At 36.8% G+C, this 21,394-nt stretch overlaps 1 protein-coding gene across 3 annotated transcripts; it reads left to right on the forward strand.

The window, feature by feature from the left end:
• Positions 1–1,464: 1,464 nt before the first annotated feature.
• On the forward strand, positions 1,465–20,984 carry LOC131159456 (uncharacterized). 3 transcript variants are annotated; one of them, XR_009137803.1, is made up of 14 exons: positions 1,465–1,655; positions 2,388–2,555; positions 2,678–2,793; positions 4,996–5,025; positions 5,140–5,276; positions 10,654–10,833; positions 10,944–11,007; positions 11,113–11,220; positions 14,358–14,511; positions 16,283–16,372; positions 16,793–16,848; positions 18,703–18,760; positions 18,870–18,956; positions 20,351–20,490. XR_009137803.1 is itself a non-coding variant. In XM_058114384.1 (13 exons), exons 2-13 carry the CDS (start codon positions 2,474–2,476, stop codon positions 20,542–20,544), a joined length of 1,269 nt encoding a protein of 422 aa, XP_057970367.1. In that variant the 5' UTR covers positions 1,465–1,655; positions 2,388–2,473; the 3' UTR covers positions 20,545–20,984. The 3 variants fall into 3 exon arrangements, 2 of the variants coding, with proteins under 2 accessions (XP_057970367.1, XP_057970368.1); XM_058114384.1 differs by lacking the exon at positions 18,870–18,956 and having other exon boundaries at positions 20,351–20,984; XM_058114385.1 differs by lacking the exons at positions 1,465–1,655; positions 2,388–2,555; positions 4,996–5,025; positions 18,870–18,956 and having other exon boundaries at positions 2,696–2,836; positions 20,351–20,984.
• Positions 20,985–21,394: the final 410 nt, after the last annotated feature.

The following is a 21,394-nucleotide window of genomic DNA, read 5'->3' on the forward strand; positions in this document are numbered from 1 at the left end:
AAGAACCCGAACCGTGATATATGGGTTTATTATGTAAAAGAGGGGTAAAAATGGAATTTGCATAGACTTCGTCGACGACGGTAGAAGGCTTTTCGTCGACGAAATTCAGAGGTTCGTCGACGAGGAAAAGACGAGGGGTTTGGAAAATTTAAATATCAGGGTTCGTCGATGAAATCGCTGTCTCATTGGCGAAATTACTGAAGACTTTGTTGACAAAGACACCAATTCGTCGACGAAGCCTCTCGGGTCAAAGGTCTTTATAAGGATATTTTTGGTTGCTTCTTAGTTAAGTTATGGTTTTCCTCTCTCTCTCTCTCTCTCTCTCTCTCTCTCTAGGATTTGAAGTTCTTTCTCTCTCGCCTCGATTGCTTCATCGTTTGTCACCTATATCGCAAATCCAAAGTTACTGCGAGGATCAGTGAAGGATTCTCTACGTTTCTAGTGGATTGGAATCTCGTTTTGGAAAATTTCGAGTTTTAGGCTAAAATCGAGGTAAGACTCAGTTTTCATTTCTGATTCAGTATATGTGTAGTAGTATGGATTGTAAGCATGTACTGTATTGTGGTTTATAGGTTTTGGAGTCTCGGTTCGTAGTTTTGAGGACCGTAGAATTCGTACTTGGATTTCGGGTTAAGGTAGGAGGATTATGTTTATATCAGTCTATTTTTGAAATCAGGATCGGTAAGCCTATAGGCTATGATCACATGTATGTTTTGGCTACTTATTTGGGGAAATCTATCGGGTAAAAATGCGGGATTTTTGGGTTACAGTTTTTCGGAAAAATTGGGGATTTCGGGTATCATCTCTACTTTGATTGGAATAATGTTTGTTACGTTGAAACTGTATTATTGAGGTGACCGTAATCCATATTTGCATAAACTGTATACTTGAAATTATAATTTATATGATTTGCCGTAAACCAAATAAGTATGGTATGTACGGATGTATGTATTTGTTCCAGGTATTTGTAAAATAGTTATGTGGCAGTTAGTTACCGTACGTTGAAATGTATAGGGACGTGAGTTAAAAAATGATTTCAGGTCTTGTGAAATCAGCTAGGGGCGGCTAATTACTGTACGCCGAAACAATTATGTGGCGGCTAATTACCGTACACTGTGCCATGGATCGATTAACTACCGTAGGCAAGAGTGTCCGACTCTATATCCGAGGGTGTGAAATATCATCAGTCTAATTCCGGTTGATTACCGAAGTGGTGTGAGCTATATGCTACATCGTATGAAGCAATGGATTCATTGTAGGCTTAGGTCGTTGTAGCGTAGTTTTGCATGTGATAATGTAATCGTGGTGAGATTAGGTGATCTTGTGTAGTTGCGTATATAGTAATGTAATCACTATTGATCCTGAGTCGTATGTAGAACCCATATCATTCATGTGGGAAAATACCCTTTGGGTATAGGCTATAGCTCCGACTTATGTTGGCTAATGGGTAATGGCTAGTTTCTATTGTTTTGATATGCAAACATGCTATCAGAATCAAATAAAAAGGTATCCTAGCCAGGTCAGACAAGTTGCAAGTGAGGCGCAAGACGGAAGACTTTTGCCCTAGTCCTTGCCGCTCTGCACCGCCGGAGCAGCGACAGAGCAGAAGGGCAGCCGTAGCCAGTCCCGGAGGAAGATTTCTTCTTCAGTTCGAGGTATGTGGAGCTTCTCTTTCTCCCTCCCTCGTTCCTTCGGTCGCTCTTACTTCCCTATCATACATCAGCTCCTCTCCCTTTCTCTCTCTCTCTCTCTCTCTCTCTCTCTCTCTCTCTCTCTCTCTCTAATTCATTGACGACCTATCACGCACCATCAGTCATATTCAACAGAACAAAGCCTCTCGGCTCTCTGCCTCAATGCGTGGTGTTGTTTTCTTTTGCAATCTGGATCATTAATCTGAAATTAGCTAATGAATGTAAAATTGTAATTTCTGCGTGTTTATGTGTAGAATGTGCATGAATGATGCTATAATTTCATTTTAAATTAACATTACCTCAATATTTTTGATTTTAAAAGAAAAACCATGTCTATATATGTATATTTAAAAAATTAATTTATGCATCTCTGTCGCGTCATATTCTAATCTTAAAAAAATTATCATGTTGTTGTGGTGTCGTTCATGTCTGGTGCCAGTATCGGCACTTCCTACCCTCCTTTTGGGAGCATCAAATTTGAATTTAGAACTGGATTTTAGTGGATGTGACAAAACAAAGTATAAAATTGTATTGAGTTTTCTTCAAATCCACATCCCACACGGTCAAATTCACGTCTTGAAATTCATTTTCCTGAACGCTATCCTAGGTTATTTGATAGAGTCGAATTGAATTGTAGTTTGCTTATTCAATCTATCTAACCTGCTATGGATTATATGATCTGATCCACTTTGTCAGGTCATTAGGAGAAAAGGAAAGAAGAGGAAGAAGCTAACGCTACTACCGTGCTGCTGTTGCTGGTAGTTTCTTCAGCTTAGAGGAAGATGCCGCGCACCACCAAGGTGGAGTGCCCTGGTTGCCCTCCCATCCGTGCTCTAACCTTCGATGTGCTTGGCTTCATTAAAGGTGGTTTAAGTCCTCATAATACAATACAATACAAAATCAATTCAAATCAAGTTTTTTAATCACAATTTTGTATTTGTACCGCTACAATCTTGGTGTCTTGAAAATTTTTTTTCACCATACAGTAATTGAAGCTCATGATAAGCAAGGAGGGATTCCTAAAGTGGTTGATAGGTGGGGTGAACCAAGCTCCTCAAAATGTGTGCTTGCTGCTTCTATCGATGACCGTAAATCTGACCCTGTATGTGGCTTTTGTCTTCTTGAAGTTAAAAATGTGGAATTGGGTATTGCATACTAGTTTCAGAGATAGAGTCTTGCTTGTGTTGCTTGTGTGTGCTACCATTATATTTTGATATTGGTTGCTAGTTATAGTCAGTATTAGGATTAGGACTCACAAACATGATCTTAATGAGTTTGGTTCAATATAATCTGAGTGTTGTGGGCTTTGATTAGTGGGAGGCAATTAGTTCTACCTTATCTTTTTTTTTTTTTTTCTATTTTGTATTTTTATGGTAGTATGATAGTACTAAAATTTTAAAGTCTTCAGTTACTATCATACAACATAATATTGTGATCAAAACCAAAATGATCTTGGTTCTATGCAGGATCGCAAATTGGTAAGAACGGAGTAGGACTATATTGTGATTGAGACTAGAATGATCCTGGTCCTATGTAGGTTTGAAAATTGGTAATATTGGAGTAGGGATTATAGTAGGATTGGTTGAATCAATAGGATTCTGGTAGGATCATAAGATCCTACGGTGTCTTGTATTTAAAAATTGTACTAAATTGCTTGTAGGTTAGGTCTTTTTCTTGTTCAACTTCTACATGGAAGGACAATTTAGAAGTGAATTAGTTTATCTAATATTAATAAATTATGAACTCAAAATTTATTTATTTATTTATTTTTTTTCTGGATGGATAACAGCTTAAACTTCAAAATTTAGTTTGAAGTTGTAAGCAGATTTTTAACACACCACGCATTTGATGAGAATAATGATGATATTGATGATGATTTGATGATTGGATGATCTTAATGATGCTGAAGAAGTCAATAATGTGTTTAATATTGACACTAAAGTTAATTGCTTGTATCTTAAAGATTGTATTAAATTGCTTGTAGGTTAGATCTTTTTCCTGTTCGACTTCTACATGAAAGGACAACTTAGAAGTGAATTGGTTTATCTAATATTAATAAATTATGAACTCAAAAAGTTTCTTTTTTATTCCTGGATTGATGACGGCTCAAACTTCAAAATTTAGTTTGTAGATGTAGCAGATTTTTAATACACCATGCATTTGATGAGAATAATGATGATATTGATGATGATTTGATGATTGGATGATCTTAATGATGCTGAAGAAGTCAATAATGTCATTGATGTTGACACTAATGTTAATTGCTAATGATCTAGCTTGATGGTTTGGCTTCTGTTATCTTTTTGCTGCCTTTATGTATAAATTAGATGTCCATGTTGTGTGGTTGTTTATTGATTGAATTGTGTTAAAAATATGTAAGCACGTATTCCTTCTTCTATTATGAGCTTGATCTTGGATGCAACAATTGAGCACTCAAATCTCTTTGTGACATAAGGGTTATAATGTATGAGCTAGTTGTTAACTTGTCATTTTCCTAGTCTTGAACATTTACTAGACATTTTTTAGGTTTACAATATTTAATGTCAAATGCTTTTATATAGTTATACAATTGATCATAACATCAATTTAGAGATAATACCTCATTATATTTTTTTAAGTGTAGTAACATTAACATTAAATTCTCCTAGCTGTGTCTTATTATTATATTAATGAAATTCTTATTTTACTATAAAAAAAACATAAAAAATTGAATTTTTAAATTGATCATAACATCAATTTTATACCATTAAAAAATTGATGATTCTTCCCAGGAATTTGACCAATGTATGGTGAGGGATTCTAATGATACATTTTTACTTAGCAGTTTAAGCTAAGCATAGCTAAGTGAAAATTGCTAACCTATCTATTGAATTGTTTTCCCTCGGGGGATTGGGGGGGGGGGGGAGTTGGGTAAATACAGTGACTGCAATATTATTAACAAGATCATGAAAAGAGGAGTTTATGCGGAAGCACTCCAACGATTGAAGGAGTCATTGTTCTTAGAAGGAATTTTATCTTAAGTTGGGTCCTTGAATTGGCCCACTGTAGGCATTGCCACTTCATCCCAGAAATCTGGCATTGCAATTAAAAGAATTTTCAGGGGTTGAGTGCCTCTTTTAATGTCATATTCTTCCTTTCTTTGGGGTGCCTTTTCCCCTTCCTTTTTTTTCGCTTGTTCTTAGTCAAGGATATTTCTTTCTTCATGTGTTTTATTCTCTGCATTTCTTCTGACCTCCTGCCCCCAAAAAGAAAAGAATGGGGACCACATAGTTCAAAATCTTTAATCTTTTTTTTTTCTTGGCAGTTATTAGCTGTTGCAAGAAAAAGTGGTACGGTGAGCCTTTTCTGGGGACTATATCTAGAATGTTTTTTCCTTCTAAATTTTTTCTTGAAGTTATAGGTTTACTTAAGCTCCTTTTGTATGTTTATATGCATAATGCATTTGCAGATTGAGCTGCTTAGTCCTCTTAATGGTGACCTCCGCACCTCAATTTCCAGTGCTGGTGATGCTGGTGTTCAACTTGAAGATGACGCTATAAGTGGACTGCATCTATTCAGAAAACAGAAATTGGACCTATCATCCAGGTGAGTCTTGTATTTACTTTTTTGGGCTTCTGTAAGTACCAAGTGATGACTGCTATTTATTGTATCGAGTCTTGTGACACTACTGTTAATATTAATACAACATATGAATTCCACCATACTTATTGATAAGTTTTCTGAACATGTTATGCTACTCATATTTGACTTTTATTCCTTAAGGATTTTTTTTTTTTAAAGTTCTCTGAATTAGATGATGACTAAAATATTTTTTTGTTTGATGACATCAATACCAACCTTATTGATTGGTATTCTGTATGCTGGTATCTCTGCATATTTGATGACAGTAATGTTCAGAACTTTGACATAAAGCTCTGTTGCTACTTGATGGTATTTCCTGAAAATGTTCTAAAAAGAAACCACTTGTGTAACATTTGCTGCATGGAAAAATGATGAAAAGTTTCCAAATTTCATTTGGTGAAAGTTGATACCTTTTCTCATTCCTTGTTTCATTTTTCCATTTTAACCCCATCTGCACCACTCTTGAGAAAAGATTGACTGAGATGGCAATGTTTTCAATTATAGTAATGACTGTCAGTCACATTTAATAGATGTGCTTCAGTAATGTTCAGAACTTTGACATAAAGCTCTGTTGCTACTTGATGGTATTTCCTGAAAATGTTCTAAAAAGAAACCACTTGTGTAACATTTGCTGCATGGAAAAATGATGAAAAGTTTCCAAATTTCATTTAGTGAAAGTTGATACCTTTTCTCATTCCTTGTTTAATTTACCATTTTAACCCCATCTGCACCACTCTTGAGAAAAGATTGACTGAGATGGCAATGTTTTCAATTATAGTAATGACTGTCAGTCACATTTAATAGATGTGCTTTTTTTTTTTTTTTTTCTGGTTTTCTCTTTCTTCCCAAACATAGTCTCTTTTTTTTTTTTTCCTAAACTGACAATGAGTAGGCTGTCCTTGTTCCCAGAAACTCCATGGCACCCTAAGGGACCTTAGGTAGGGGAAGATGGGAAAATTTCCAAGGCATGAACCAGGATGAGGCTATTTTTTTCCGGCTTCTTGCACTGAGGTCGTAAAGTCTCAACTAAATGGTTCATGGGGTTTGTACCCTTTGTTATGATGGTCAACAAAGGGATGATGAAATTTTAAATTGAATTCATTTGTCAAGCTAGCTTAACTCTTGAATTATGGATCATAGTAGTTATGGTCAAGACTCAAGAGTTGTTAATGTGAGTCGAGTACTGAACTTGCTTTTCTGAAGGCCAATTCACCCTTTTCTTTAACATGAAAAAAGATACAAGCAGTCCAAAAAAACAAATAAAATAAAATATAATGCAGTAAAATATTGGCACTTCATGGTGGTGGCTTAAACTACATACACAGCTATGCAACATTATGGAATATTCAAGTTGTGTCAAGAGTTTTTTATGTTTCACCCATATAGCAACTTAGCAAGTGTGCATTTTCATGCATGCACCCACTGGTTTGCAGAATGTGATCATATAGGCACGCTTGCTTGCAAAAGAATACCTAGCTTCTAGGTGTTCTTTGCCTTAGCCACTGCTTGCTTCTTTTGTTTGATTTAATTGGAGCTGAATCATGGTTATCCAGGACCATACCGTAGCAGTTAATTTTATTTGCTTAAGTGGTATTTGTTGTGTATTATCAAATATCTAATCACATTGATTGCTTCAATGACATGCGATGAAGGAAAAACCTACTACAAACATCTAGTTGTGATTTAAGAGAAAAACTGATCATCTTTTTGTAATGTTGGGGTTTCCTAGAGAGAGAGTGAGAGAGAGAGATTGAGTGGGGTGGTGGAATTGTAGTAGGATAAAGTGAGATCAGTGTGCAGATTACGTGTATTTTGTGGACAGCAATGCGGTGGCTAGTTTCTAAATCTCTTCTTATTGACAATGGGTCAGGATGGCCTAGTTCTTAAGTTTCCTCCAAAAAGAAATCTTTATGTGAAATATCTTGTCCAATTGAAGATAATTAAATGATGGATGATCTAACTAAGATTTTTCTTTGAAGGCTTTAGAGGCAGCCATGAGCAAATTCTTTAACTATTGATAACTTGGAGAAGCTTGGGAGGGGGGGAGGGGGAGATTATGGTGAATTGGTGCTTTGTTTGCAAAATTGAGGCAGAATCAGTAAATAATAACTAAATGCACTGTTCTTGGACAGGATTTGTGAAAATCAGCTCGCTCTTTTGAGGAAGAATTATGAAGTTGTCTGGGCTTCAATTTTTGTACAACTAGGAAAAAATATGGTCCTGATCCCTTTCACCATTTTTTGGAGTAGTGTGGAGGGAAATAATGGGGAAGCATTTGGCAAAAGGAGCTCTTGCGCTCTGATTAGTGGTGATTGAAATTTTAGAATTTTCTTTTTGATAGATTGGATGTGACTTATATGTATACCGTTATTGATTTTGTTGGCTTTTCATGACTTACATGTTAAAAAAGCTGATCCATATTTCGAATCAAAGGCTTTTACTCCCAGGACAAGTTTTTAACAAGAGGTTCTTGGTTCATTTATTGTTGTTTGTTTGGTAAGTCATAAGTGCCTAGGTCTGTCTGGCAGCAAGTAGTTAAGGTTGACTTCATGAAGGTGTTTGAGGAGTTTCATGCTAATGGGGTGATTCCCAAGAGTATGAATTCAACTTTATCACTTAAGTCCCGAGAAAGATTGCTCTGTTAGGGTTAGCGACTTCCATTGTAGCAGTTTGGCTATGAGTGTTTATAAAATCATTGCTAAGGTGCTGGCTGATAAGATTAAGGATGTGATAGGGGGTCCCGTTTCCAGTTCCTAGGTGGCCTTTGTGGTGTAACTGGTGTTTTGGGTGTGGTAGCAATTAGATATACCCTAGATGCTATCCTTGTGGCTAATGAGGTTGTGGGGATGTTAGGAGGAAGAGCAGAGCTTAATCTTTAAGCTGGATTTTGAGATGGCAAATGACAGGGTTAATTGGCTTTTTTGGATAGGGTCTTAGATAGCTTCGCTTTAGGTCTAAGTGGCAAGGCAGGATTAAAGGTTGTCTTTTGTGATTATTAATAGAGAACCAGAAAACTTGGCTTTAGCATCTAGGGTTTTCAGGCAAGGGGATCCTTTTATCTCCCTTGCTTTTTATTTTGTTTGCTGATGTATTGAGTAGGATGACTGAGAGGGCATCGTGGGGGTTTTATGCAGGGTATTTCTGTGGGCAGGGATGGGATGACTCTCTCATTTGCAGTTTGTCAATGAAATTATTCTTTTCTTATCTGATGACTCGACATCTTTTTGTGGTATTATCACTATCTTACAGGTTTTTAAGTTAGTTTCAGGGCTTAAGACTTAAGCGTGATCTAGGTTGTCTTAATTGAGTCTAGAGAGGACGGCTAGGTCTTCTGGCAATGCCACTTTTGTGGGTTGTGGAATCTTGCAGTACATTTGACTTATTTAGTAATTCCGTTAGGTGGGAATTCTCATATTGAGAGATTTTGGGGTCCAGCAATTGCGAAAGTGTGTAACATCTTGATGGGCAGAAGGGTGTGGTCTTCTCTTTAGGAGGTCTCATTGCTTCAATCCAAGTGTATCTTTCTTAGATTCCCCCACTGCTTTCTCTGATTCCTCTGTATCTTATATCCTTGTTTATGATCCAGCAGGGTTTGCTAATAGACTTGAGAGGATTATGGGAGACGGGTGGATGAGAAGAGGGATCATCGTGTGAGTTGAGAGCTCTTTTGTAGGTACTTTCTTGTTTTCTTTTGGAAACTCATTCTTTCAAGCCTAGGGTTATTAATAGTAAATTTGGTGTGCAAGAGGATGGGTGGGGTCCTAGCATTGTAGCTAGAGTTTCACACTAAAGCCGTTGGAAGTTCGTTACATAGGTAAATAATTTATTCTTTCCTAGTACAAAATATAACGAGACAGAAGCTCTTAGGGTTTGGTTTTGGAAGGACTCTTGACTCAGGGAAGTCTGTTTTTGGGCTGTCTTAGTTATTTTTCATCTTACTTGTCTTAGCTATTTTTCATCTTACTTGTCTTAGCTATTTTTCATCTTACTATGTATTGTGAGGTACCTATTCTTTCTTTTCTGTTTATTGATAGTACTTTTGTTTCTCAGGATTTTCAATTTTGTAGGAATTTGGATCACAGTGTGATGGAGGGGCATTCCTCACTCCTGAATTTGTTGGATTTCTATTGATATTCTCACCATGGGGACGTTAGGAGTTGGTGTTTGGATGCTTGTCGGGTTTTTTCCTTACAAAACTTTTTATTCTCATCTAAACGGAAACTTCTTATTCACCTCTTCTTGCTAATCAAGTGTAGAAAGCTAAAATTCCTTAAAAGGTAAACACATTTGTGTGGATGGCCATTCCTAATAGAGTTGACGTCAACAATATGCTCCAGATTAGAACACTACACATGGCTCTTTTTCCTCCTGGAGTATGTGTTATGTGTTACATTAGCGGTTATACATTCCTTCACTGCCCTGCCCTGTAACTTGGTGCTTATGGAACAAACTTCCTGGTTTGTGAGGTGATTGTTGGATTTGTCCTCATTCTTTGTTTATTTTTTATTTCTAAATTGGCTTTATGGCTTTTGAGAAGGTAAAAGTATGCATGGATTTTGTGGTGGAGTGAAGTTTTTGCTGTTTTATGAGTCCTTTGGCTAGGGAGAATTTTTGGATTTTTTAGAAATCAAATTTCATCTCTCAATTTGATATGGGACATGATTGTTTATTTCGCTTCCATGCGGATTTTCTCTGCAGGGTGTTTTGGCAGTATGGCTTTTTCAGACATCTGACTTGATTAATCGATTTCATTTGCTTAATTTATTTATTTTTCGGTATTATACTAGTTTTTTCTTTTCTACTTATTTTTATTTATTATTTTGGGATCCTCATCCTCCTTGAACACGTTCCTTTATTAATAAATTTCTTTTTCTATCAATTTTTTTTTTTAATTCTCACAAATGATTCATGGTTAAGGCTACTTGATATTTTTTGAGCCTAGTTTATATGATGCTGCATAATGTATGCATACCAATTTATTATCTGTTATATGTTTATGCATCTTGTTTACATGGGGCAGCGTCTTTATATATCATGAATCCATTGTTAGTTACAACTTACAAGTAATCTTATACTTATGTTTGGTAGTAAGGATGGAAAGTTTTCTCTTCTAATGGCTGTAATACATAACAAAGATGGAGGTTCCATACTTAGTCATTAGATCAAGAACCTTTCCATTCTTCTACCTTTCTTTCCTTCCTCTTCCCTTCTGACAAAACACTGCTAAGTTCCGTCTAGGTTTTTGAATTAGTATATTATCTCATTCTGCTGCAATGATGCATTTAGAATGCACTTAGAATCAGAAGTATGATTTACCTTTTCTCCCTCTGTCTGTTATTAGGTCATGCACATTGCTTACATGTACAACAAAGGGAATTGCAAGCATGAGGTCCATTGAAGTTCGCAAGTCAACCAGGGATTCTTTAAGTACTGAGTCTTTGAAAACATGGAATGTTTGTAGTGGTGGTAATATTTTTTGTTCTAAAGTGGATGCAAGCGAAAGTTATGCCTTATTTGGAGGGTGAGGCTCTCCATATGCTTAATTTCCAATATAAGCACATAGGTGAATTTATCTTCCTTACTTTTCATTTGATGATTCAAGTTATAATGACTTCTCTGTTTCCTACTCAGGAAAAGTGTTGAGGTTAATGTGTGGGATCTTGAGCAAGGTTCTAAAATCTGGACTGCAAAATCAGTGAGCCTTCTGTCTCCCCATTATATGTTGACAAAATAAACCAAAATTTTAATTCCCCCAAGTTGCAGGTCCTTGCATTTAATTCATTGTATTTACCTTGTGCAGCCTCCTAAAAATAGCCTCGGTATATTCACTCCAACTTGGTTTACGTCTGCAACATTCCTAAATAAAGATGATCACCGTAAATTTGTGGCTGGTACCAACAGCCATCAGGTAATTGCCAAAGAAAAATTCTTCTTCTACTGGAATGAATGCCCTGAATTGTAATGTAGGACTTAGGCAGCTTTTCTGTTGACACCTATAATGAGCATTAAGTATTATTGCAGCTTCAATGTCAACATATGTTTTCTAATGTGCCCAATATTTGTTGATACCTTACTAATGAGGCAATTAATTAGCATTGGAGAAGCTGTGCTAGGGTAGCTAGTGTTAAAGCTTGATATTGTCGGCTCACAACCTAACAGCTTCGGTCCCACATTGGATGTATATTAGGGAAATCTTGGGCTTATAAGGAGGGTTTGGGTTCCAATTAAGTGAGACATATTTTACAGGACACATTTGTGAGGCCAGTGGGCCAAAGTGGACAATATCTCACCAGAGTTGGGCCCAGGATTGTCACATTTGATATCAAAGCCACCTTGGGAGTACAATCACGTGAGTGCATCCGCCCTGGAGGTACTATCATGTGAATGGATCTGCCCTGGGGATACCATGATGTGAGTGAATCCTACACAGAGGTGTAAGCCACTTTGATAAGGACGTCAAAGATCGAATGAGAGAGTTTGTCCCAGTCTTATATTGGATGTGTACGAGGGAGATCATGTTGATGAAAACGTCATAAATCAGATGAAAGAGCCTGTCACGGTCTCAAATCGGATGTGTACTAGGGAAATAATGCTGACGAGGACGTCAGAGATTGGACGAGAGAGTCTGTCATTGTCCCATATCAGATATGTACTAGGGAGATCTTGGGCTTAAAAGGAGGGTTTGGGTTCCAACCAAGTGAGAAGTCTTTTATAGGACAAACCTGTGAGGCTAGTGGGCCAAAGTGGACAATACCTCATTGGAGTTGGCCCCAAGACTATTACATTTAGGTAAAGTCGTAATCTAATATGGTATCAGAGCCGGTTACTAGGAGGTTGTGCGCTCTATGGTGCTTGCATTTATTATGTGATGCTTAAAAATTCTTGCATTTCTTATAATGGGTGTTATTTATCATTTGTTTATCTCTCCACGTGCTGTCAAGCTGCATTTGCAGGGAAGTGTTAAAGTGTAATACTGTTGGCCCACAACCTAATAGCTTAAACTTTTAGGTAAGTGGTAATTAACAGTTAGAAAAAAGGCTAAGAGCTGGTCCTTTCAGATAAATGGAAATTTGATTAGAAAAGCCAAAGAAAAGGAGCCTATATAGCAGAATCCACTCCAGTGGTTCAGGTTAGCCAAATCAAAGTATCATGTGGTAAAAAGGGAGCCCCACATAATGAGCCTTGTATGTAAAGTGGAGGAAGCCACTTGGACAAACACTGCCAGATACTTCTTCCCTTTCCACTCCAACCCTAACTCCAAAAACTTGCCCACTAAACAATACCACTTGCTACCAAATCAAATGCTATGAGAATCTCTTCCCAAGTGACCAATGATCAACAACCCACCAGAAACCATTTAGCAAAACTTGCAGGAAATGTCACCCAACTGTTGCAATTTTGATTGTATTTGAGAACAAACAAATAAACATTCTCCCCCACTTTGTCCAACAAGTTCTTTCCTTCGATCAGAATCGAACGTTTTGGTTTTTTCTTTTTTCTGTTCTTATGTTTGAGGACTTCTTTTTCCCCTCAATACAACTTCTATTTCTACCCAAAAGGAAAACTACATATTTGTTTTCTTTGTCATTAAAAGATCTGCAAAAACTTCTTTCAAAAATGCAGAGAAATCAAGTTTAATAAGGGCAGTTAATTTCTTCGACTCGGCAACCCCTCCAAGGGTATGATTTTCTTTTTTTTGGTTGCATGAGGTTTTTCTTGGCAAAAATCTCCATAGGCATCTCTGCCTCAGATTCCAAGCCTCAATTTGCCAATCAGCAAGTTTTGATACTGAATGAATTAAAGTTAATCTTTGAAGTTTCAAACAAAATAGAAGCCAAAAGCACTATGCCATCCCATCACAAACAAGAAGTTTTACTGTCCTTGGAAACTCTCATATTATTCTGAATCCAAAGGTTCCATAGAATGGCAAAAAGCGCACAGTTCTATAATGCTCTTCCCTTTTTGCTCTTTCCAAAGCCCTAATACCTCAGTAGCAAGAAGTCGCCCACAACCCAAGGCGTCACCTGAGCTTCGCCAAAACAAGAAAAAAAAATCCTTTGTAGATGGTTTGCCACCGGACAATGAAGAAAAAGGTCATTTCACTAGACTCACGACACATCAATCACATATCAAGAATGAGAGCCCTATATGGTTTTCTAGCCTGCGACAATCATTTATTTTAATCCTATTGAGAATCATGGTCCAGATGAAAATCCAAATCTTATTGGGAACCTCTTCCTTCCAAATGATGTGACTTCAAGGAAAATGACTGTGGGAAGGAGTTTTTGAAAGGTGAAGTAAAAATGATTTAGAAGAAACAAGTCCCGATGAATCTCCTTCTCAGACTCTCTCTCATCACCCCTATTGAAGGGATCATAATGATTGAGAACGAGATCTCGTTAACCTCTCTCTTGTCGAGATCCCTAGAAAAATAGGAAATCTCTGTAAAGAGAACGAACCCCTTCCCAGCTCGTGCAGTAGATGGTTAAAAGAAAGAACGAGTTGATGAGTGCATTGTGAAGAGAAGAATAATTAAAAAGACAATGCACCGTCATCCTCAATGAGACCTAACACACACTCAGAGAGAGAGACAGAGAGAGAGAGAGAGAGAGAGAGAGAGAGATCCTCAATGAGACCTAACACACACTCACAAAGAGAGAGAGAGTTTTATACCCAAAAAAAAGTCTTGGTTCAAACCTTAAGTAAGATGGTAATTTGCCAAATCAGTTCCTCCAAATTTGATTCTAGAAGTGGCCTTGGCGGGTCAGTTATAAGGTCGATTTTGGGTGGGTTGACCCCTCAAAGCCTGGAATTGAATGTGTAAAGACAGATTCTCATATATTGGAACCAGCCCTTGTAGGCCTTGGTAACACATCAGAACATACTCTCCAAGGCTGGTTCTGTCGAGTTGCCATAGTACCTGAACCAGTTCTCACCAGTTTTCTTGTTTTTTGTTTTTGTTTTTATAAATTAATTAATTAATTTTAAAATTTTAATATCAAGGATTCCTGTGCCATCTTGTGATTTATATTCTGGTTGTGGCAGGTTCGGCTTTATGATATTTCTGCCCAGAGAAGGCCTGTTATATCATTTGATTTCCGTGAGTCTCCTATCAAAGCAGTTGCTGAAGATCTTGATGGCCATACTATATATGTAGGAAATGGTGTTGGTGATCTTGCTTCGTTTGACATACGGACAGGTGTGTGTGATACTGTATAGATGTTATCTGCCAAAAAAATAAAAAATGAAATTCTCTATGTTTTTAGTCTGTAGATCTGAGCCTGCCTAGACTCTAGGTTAGTGGGAACCTTTTGACTTAAGCTTGCCTTGGTATGAAAAAGCATCATTTGTACTCTGCAACACTAGTGGATAGATATAGTTTTTTGCAATTTAACCATGAGTCACTGATATTTTCTTTGTTTTTTCTTTTTTTTTTGGTGAAATGAAATAAGCATCAGAAGATACTTCTTCCAAATGTATTATCCAAATTGCATTTTTGATTTTCAAATGGGGTTTACAATTATGTTGGATGGACCCCCCCTTCACCCAATGCTAGAGTGATTAAGCTGTGACTTATTTGGTAAGTTGGAACTGTAACGTTTTAGGCCTGAAGTTAGTCTAGGCTGAATGGGGCTGGCCCTGGCTCAATCTGAAGCCCAACTACTTTTGGCAATCAGTATGTAAATTTAAAGTTTGTATAGTTTTAATGTTTTATACTTTTATTTAAGTGTTGTACCTTTATTGAACCTACTGTAACATATGATTGAAAGTTCGTTCTTATGCAATGGGAAGCTTTAGTTAGGGAATTTCATACTAATACCAATTTGTGTTGAACCTTTGTTTAGATTGACATTGTTTAGTTAGAGAGCTTGATTTGCACTCTATAGGCAATCTTTATCTTTGTTCTTGCAACGAAGTTGATGATCAGCTAATACTAAATTTTCTTCGTTTTATCTAATGAATTAAATATATCAGTTGTCCTGTGCCTGCCTTATTCCAGTTGAATGTGTACATCCCTATTCCAGTATGGGTGTGGTAAGTGAGTAATTTATTTGCACCTTCCCATTCGTTAGCTCAGTTTTTCCTCCTACCGTATGCATCACTATTTATTGTGAAAACCTTTATTGTTGAAGACTCTTTACTTTCTGTGTGGGATTTTCATTTGTTTGGTGTTGGTATGGGCTAAGCTTCCATGAGGAATAACACATGCACATGCTTGCGTGGATAGTATGTTTAGTTTAACTCTAAAAATTGGAAATCGTGACCCTAATGTATATGTTCTTTAGATTTGTGGGTGATTAACTTGATCTGCAAAGGCAGCAGATGCCTGAAGTAATACAGAGTTAAACAAGAGTAGACTCATGGAACTTGTGTGCAAGGTACTGTCAAAGTAGTTCTCGGTATATCCACAACAAGTGGCTTACTAGTATTAGGGAAATTCTCTTAAGAGACATGCTAAAAAGTTGGATCTACATTGGATCTCACCTGAATCACCCCATTATCCTCCTGAGAAGAAGTTTGGTTTCAAACTCCGATTTGAATAGTGCTAATGTGCCCTTGGGTGATCCCCATCTTAGGGTTAGGCTAGGGTCAGGCGTTGATGAGCACATTGAACTATCCATGTGGCTGCAAGCCCTCACAACAATATATGTTGTGCGGGCCTCCCACTGGTGCCCGCAATGCCAAAAGCAAGAGAAATATCTCATGCTTGCAAGACATATTGATACATCCATCCATCAATCTTATCTTTTGATGAGTAATTTAATTTTGAAAAATAAATAGATAAGAAAGTGAGCATTCTTCAATGTGGGAACGTAATCATTTTACTGCAGGTTTTAATAGGAATGGCTATTAGTTGTTAAATTGGTGGAGTACGAGATCATTAATGCTACTTATGGCTAGATATTGTTGTTGGCATATTTCTGTTGCTACCTTTGATTAAATTTTCCCCAATTTTGGGGGTATTACAGGGAAATTGTTGGGATGCTTTTTGGGAAAGTGTTCTGGAAGCATCAGATCCATAGCCAGGCATCCGGAACTCCCAGTGATTGCCTCATGTGGTGAGTAATTCTTGGTCTTATATGTAAATTAGGTCACTGATGTTTGCCCCATTTTGTAGTATAATTTTTGGTACTTGTTTTGTTGTGTTAACTCACTAATGGACGTATTGAAACACATGCATTTCTAACGCATTAGTCATATAATTTATATATGTTTCTAATTCTAACCCACTATTGCTCTTTTGAGTACACCTCCTCTCCCCCCTCTCCCCCCCCCCCAAAAAAAAAAAAAAATGTATTGAATATTTTTGTTTAAAGAATTTGAGAGCATGAGCTTGAGCTGGCTTGAGGTTAATATTTCACACATATCTGGGTCTAATCATTTTTGAGCTTGTATATCTTTTCTTGAAATTTGTATAATTTTTTGGGGGGTCAATTTCTTTCTTACTGTCACTGAGATTAAGAAAATTTATTCTCCAGGTTTTGATAGTTATGCACGCTTCTGGGATGTGAAGACACGGCAACTTCTTTCCGCGGTACTTAATTAGACATTGTTATGAATAATTTCAGAGTGTTGTTAAAAATTAATTATTATTTCCTGAACATTTGATGTCTGCTGACTCACCCTCTTAAATGCAGCATGGACCAACCAACAAAAGAGATATGAACTTGGGGACACATTTTTTGGGCCTTATCATGTTTGAGGAATGCGTATTTGCTAGCTACTTGTTTTGCAGCACTGATTTTTTCATCTTTTAAAATCCAATTATGCATGCATAACTCATATTGACAATGTTTAGTAACAATATAACTTAATTCAGAAAAATGAAGGCTTATCCTAGTCATTGGGGCAGCTACAAGATATGTTTTGCTACAAGAAGAAGAAGAAGAAGAAGCCTTAAGTCCCACTAGGTGGGGTTGGCTACATGAATCCTTTTCCATCAATCCACCCGATCAATTGCATTTTCCTCCACTAGCTTAAGAGTTTTTTTGCCCTTTTCTCACTGTTATTTTAGGTGTACTACTTTTTTTTATACCGGAAACAATAACTAACTCACTCCTTTTCACAGGTTTCCTGCTTGGTCTACTTTTTTCAAATGCCCAAAGCATCTAAGTTGCCCTTCCCTTATCTTGTTTTTAAATGGTGCTATGCCTAGTTTATTGTAAAAATTTTTGTTCCTCAATGTATCTTTTAATGTTATAGCACTTATCCACCTTAATGTTCACATTTCGGTAACTTCTACTTTTTGTAAACGTTGTTTATTAGTTGCCCAACACTCTAATCCATAAAGCATGGCTGGCTTTGTAGCCATCCTCTAAAACTTCCCTTTTAATTTTTAAGGATATTATATGTTTGCATAACATGCTCGATGAACTCCTCCATTTAACTCGTCTTGCTTTAACTCTATGTATTACATCCTCTTCGATTTCTCCTTCTGCTTGCATAATTGATCCAAGATAACAAATCTACTAGTGCTATCAATTTCTTGGTATCAAGTTTAATCTCATCTTCAATACTCTACCTCTTAAGTTACAAGATACGTTTTGCTGAATGTGAATATTTGAAGGATACAAGTTGAACGAAGATTAAAGTTGAGATTCTGTCATCTAACTCAACCCCCTCCTGTGCCCTGCCTCTAGGCTTGTGTCACAGTCCCACACATTTAGCGTGTATTAGGGAGATACTTGCCACACAAGGATGGTTTAAGCTTCAACATTGTCAGGCGGCTTTTATGGTGCAAAGTTATGAGGTCTGCTGTGCCAAAGTGAACAACAACTTGCTGGAGCTTGGGATTAGCTGTATAAAGAGGCAACAAATGAAGGAGAGCTATAAGCAGAGACACCCAGATTGACATTTCAATAGGTCTGCTGTGCCAAAGTGGACAACAACTTGCTGGAGCTTGGGATTAGCTGTATAAAGAGGCAACAAATGAAGGAGAGCTATAAGCAGAGACACCCAGATTGACACTTTAAAAAGTTCTGTTTTAGCCAAAAGATACGTTGAATAGAATTTTTGGTAGATGGTGACTATACATAATGTTATTTGAGGGAGCACATCAGTCTTGGGATGCTTGATTTTGAAATGGAGCAACATGCACAGAATTTTGACGATCTTGCACGATCTCCTGATCTTCTGTGGAGTAGGAATGTTTTTGTTGTTTCTCTTTGGTACTCTGATTCAAGATCTTTTAAAGAATCTCATTGACTGATTTGCGGAGAGATTGAAAGTATTTACTTTATTTTCACCTAAAAAGTTAGAACATATTGTTTTCTTTGTAGCTTTCTCTTTCCTTTTAATAAAGTTATTTATTTGAGGGAAAAAATAGTGGATTCAATGTTGTATTTCTGTATCTCATATCGTCGTAATTGCCTAAATTTGTTGGATGCAGGTTTTCTTAAAGCAGCATCTGACAAATGTTGTTTTCGATTCGAATTTTTCTGACAAAGGTTAGTTTCCCTGCTTATCTGTTCTAATATTTTTTTCTCCTTATTTTAATTTCCTCTTGTCTCTTAACACATATGTTGGTGTCCTTGTTTGTGCTTTTATAAAAGCAAGGCACACATTCCTTGTGAATCAAGGCTGCAAACGGGCTCCTGTTGAATCAAGGCTGCAATAGGCTGAGCCGAGGCAAACTGAGCTGTGGTGAGCTCGAGCTTAAAGTTTTTAGTTTGAGCTCAGCTTGTTTAACATATGTATAACTCGAGCTCGGCTCGAGCTTGACTTGACTAAAGTATAGTTCGTATTAATAAATGAGCCAAGCTCGAGCTCGAGCTCAAACTTGACTCGATTGAAGCCTTTTTCAAAATAATAAACGAACTAAGCCACTAAGCTAATTAAATTAATTGACAATTAAATATAATTTGAGAAAAAATATATTTTAAATTAAAAAATTTAAAATCCAATATTTAGTGAGATTAATATCGAGTTTGTTCACGAGTCACTAACGCACTAGTAAATGAGTTGATAAACGAGCCAGCTCACGGCCTGTTAAACAAGCTGATTTAAGAGCCTAACTAGCTGAGTATGAACCAACTTGAGCTTGGTTCGTTTAGTTGATGAGCTCGAAATTTGAGCTTAAGCTCAGCTTGTTTAACTTAATAAACGAGTTTGAGTGAGCATTGAGTCAAGTGCTGAGTAGCATGAGCAGCTCAGCTCATTTGCAGCCTTACTGGTGATCACTTGCACAATGGACGGTTGACTAGGTTACACTGGAACAGAAAATGAGAGCTGCTTAGACAATATGCAACAATAGTATTTTTTCAAAGGTGGAATGGTGTGGGTGATTGGATGTTTCTGAAATTAGAGCATTTCTTCTTTTTCTCTTTGGCATTGGGTGGTCTGCTAAACATATGCAATGTAGTGGCACTTCAATTACTGTTCACAGCATGGTAGCACATTGCTATTTACAGTGCTGTAGTAGCATTATTCAGTGTTCATTTTTGAGATTCTTTGTTTTTTTGGATCGTATTTCAGGAGTGTTTCAAATATTTAATTTAAGTTATTTTGAGACTTTTTAAGTCTTTAATTTATTTGATGAGTTATGTATGGTTTATCTTCGATGGTTGAGATTAATTGTTACTGGGGTTAAGCTTGCAAGTGCCTTATATAAGCTTTGTAATTCTTCTCTTCAAGGGGTCAAGGTAGTGTTTTAACAGTCTTACACTTGGATGGTACCCTGCACACTTACAATTCAGATCTCAGTGAATTTTTTATAATTACTGTGTCCTTATCATATAATATTGTATAATGTTAGGATTTGCGCATCTGTGACTGTGTCTACATGTGTTCAAATGTCTTATTTTTTACATGTTTGCCGTATGTGTGTGGAGTTAGCTCAGGGTGTTATTGTGTGTGCAGCTTAGTTCGATGGTACCTTCTTTGTGTGTATAGTTGTTCCTCTCTCTGATTTTTCAGTTGTTTCCCTCTTTCTTAGGTTCAGAATCTTAAAATATCGTGTAACCCTTTTTTTTTTTTTTTTTTTGACATTTTAGAAGAATCTAATTAATCTAATCTATTTTCCTATGCTTTACAAGTAGAAGCTGCTGACAGTCTGGCGGATCCAGCGCCAAATGAAGCACATGATGTGAATGAGATGCTGGATGGAGCTGAGGAAGAAATGTTAGCTACTAAAAGGAAAAAGAAACCCAAAAAGAAGAGTGAAAACAAGGAGCTAAAACCCAAGAAAAGAAGCAAGAAGGTTAGACGTGAGATTATTGATGATGAGCCGTGATCCTGATGCATGGATTGCATTGTTTTACTTGCGGGGCAAAGGATCCCCTGAGGCTTCCAAGTCGACTTTTGGATGGTCCTCAAGCGCCAGTAGGCAGCACAGTTTTGGACACGGCACCAAGAATGGTTTTAATGTCTGGAAAGTTTTTTTTTGGGTTTTTGTGTTTGTACCTACTTTTATGGGGAGTAGGATAGCTGTTTTATTTTGTATGTAGGAATTGTCCTCTCTACCCACATCTTTCTTTTTATTAGATTTTTCCATAGATTCTGGTGAAGCAAAGAAAAGGGGTTAAAGTGAGTTTTTGTGATTGTTTGAAGACGGTGGAGGTAAGACATGGTCAAGATCTAGAGTACCAAAGCAAAATCAAGGAAACCCTAGGGTGAGTTTGATTGTAATACCCTGCTACGTTTCTTTAAATTAAAAGGGGACATTACGTTTTATTGTTGAGAGTGGAACTTGGCATCTTTATATAGTTGTGAAGATCATACATTTAAATAACCATTATGCTTTCCTAATTTTTTTAAAAATATTTGTTGCTCTAGGTCTTGTGTTAAACCAAATGCACATGCACACAAGATTTGAATGGAATGAAAATTTATGTGAAAAATGTCAAGAAATTAAGTGATAAATTTAATTCTGTATTATTTGATTTTATTCTATTTTTATGTATTAAGCACATGGTAAAATCATTTTAAAAAAAAAAAACCATTTTCCAACTAGAAGTTCGTTTTGTGGAGCCATATGTATACATTAGATGCTTGTGTATTATAATTTTACGGAGCGCATTTCCTAGATCTCAGCTCCACTACCTTGCATCGGTACATGATACTCCTGCTTTGCATGTCGAGAA

Source organism: Malania oleifera, chromosome 7 (assembly GCF_029873635.1).
Source record: "Malania oleifera isolate guangnan ecotype guangnan chromosome 7, ASM2987363v1, whole genome shotgun sequence".
Classification (NCBI taxonomy): Eukaryota; Viridiplantae; Streptophyta; class Magnoliopsida; order Santalales; family Ximeniaceae; genus Malania; species Malania oleifera.

What these genes read in the sequence shown, in the direction of transcription:
- LOC131159456 (XM_058114384.1), top strand. Translation starts at nt 2,474, where the DNA reads ATGCCGCGCACCACCAAGGTGGAGTGCCCTGGTTGCCCTCCCATCCGT. An exon ending in ATGACCGTAAATCTGACCCT is followed by an intron (nt 2,794 to 4,995) that starts GTATGTGGCTTT and finishes TTTTCTTGGCAG; the next exon opens with TTATTAGCTGTTGCAAGAAA. An exon ending in AAATCTGGACTGCAAAATCA is followed by an intron (nt 11,008 to 11,112) that starts GTGAGCCTTCTG and finishes TACCTTGTGCAG; the next exon opens with CCTCCTAAAAATAGCCTCGG.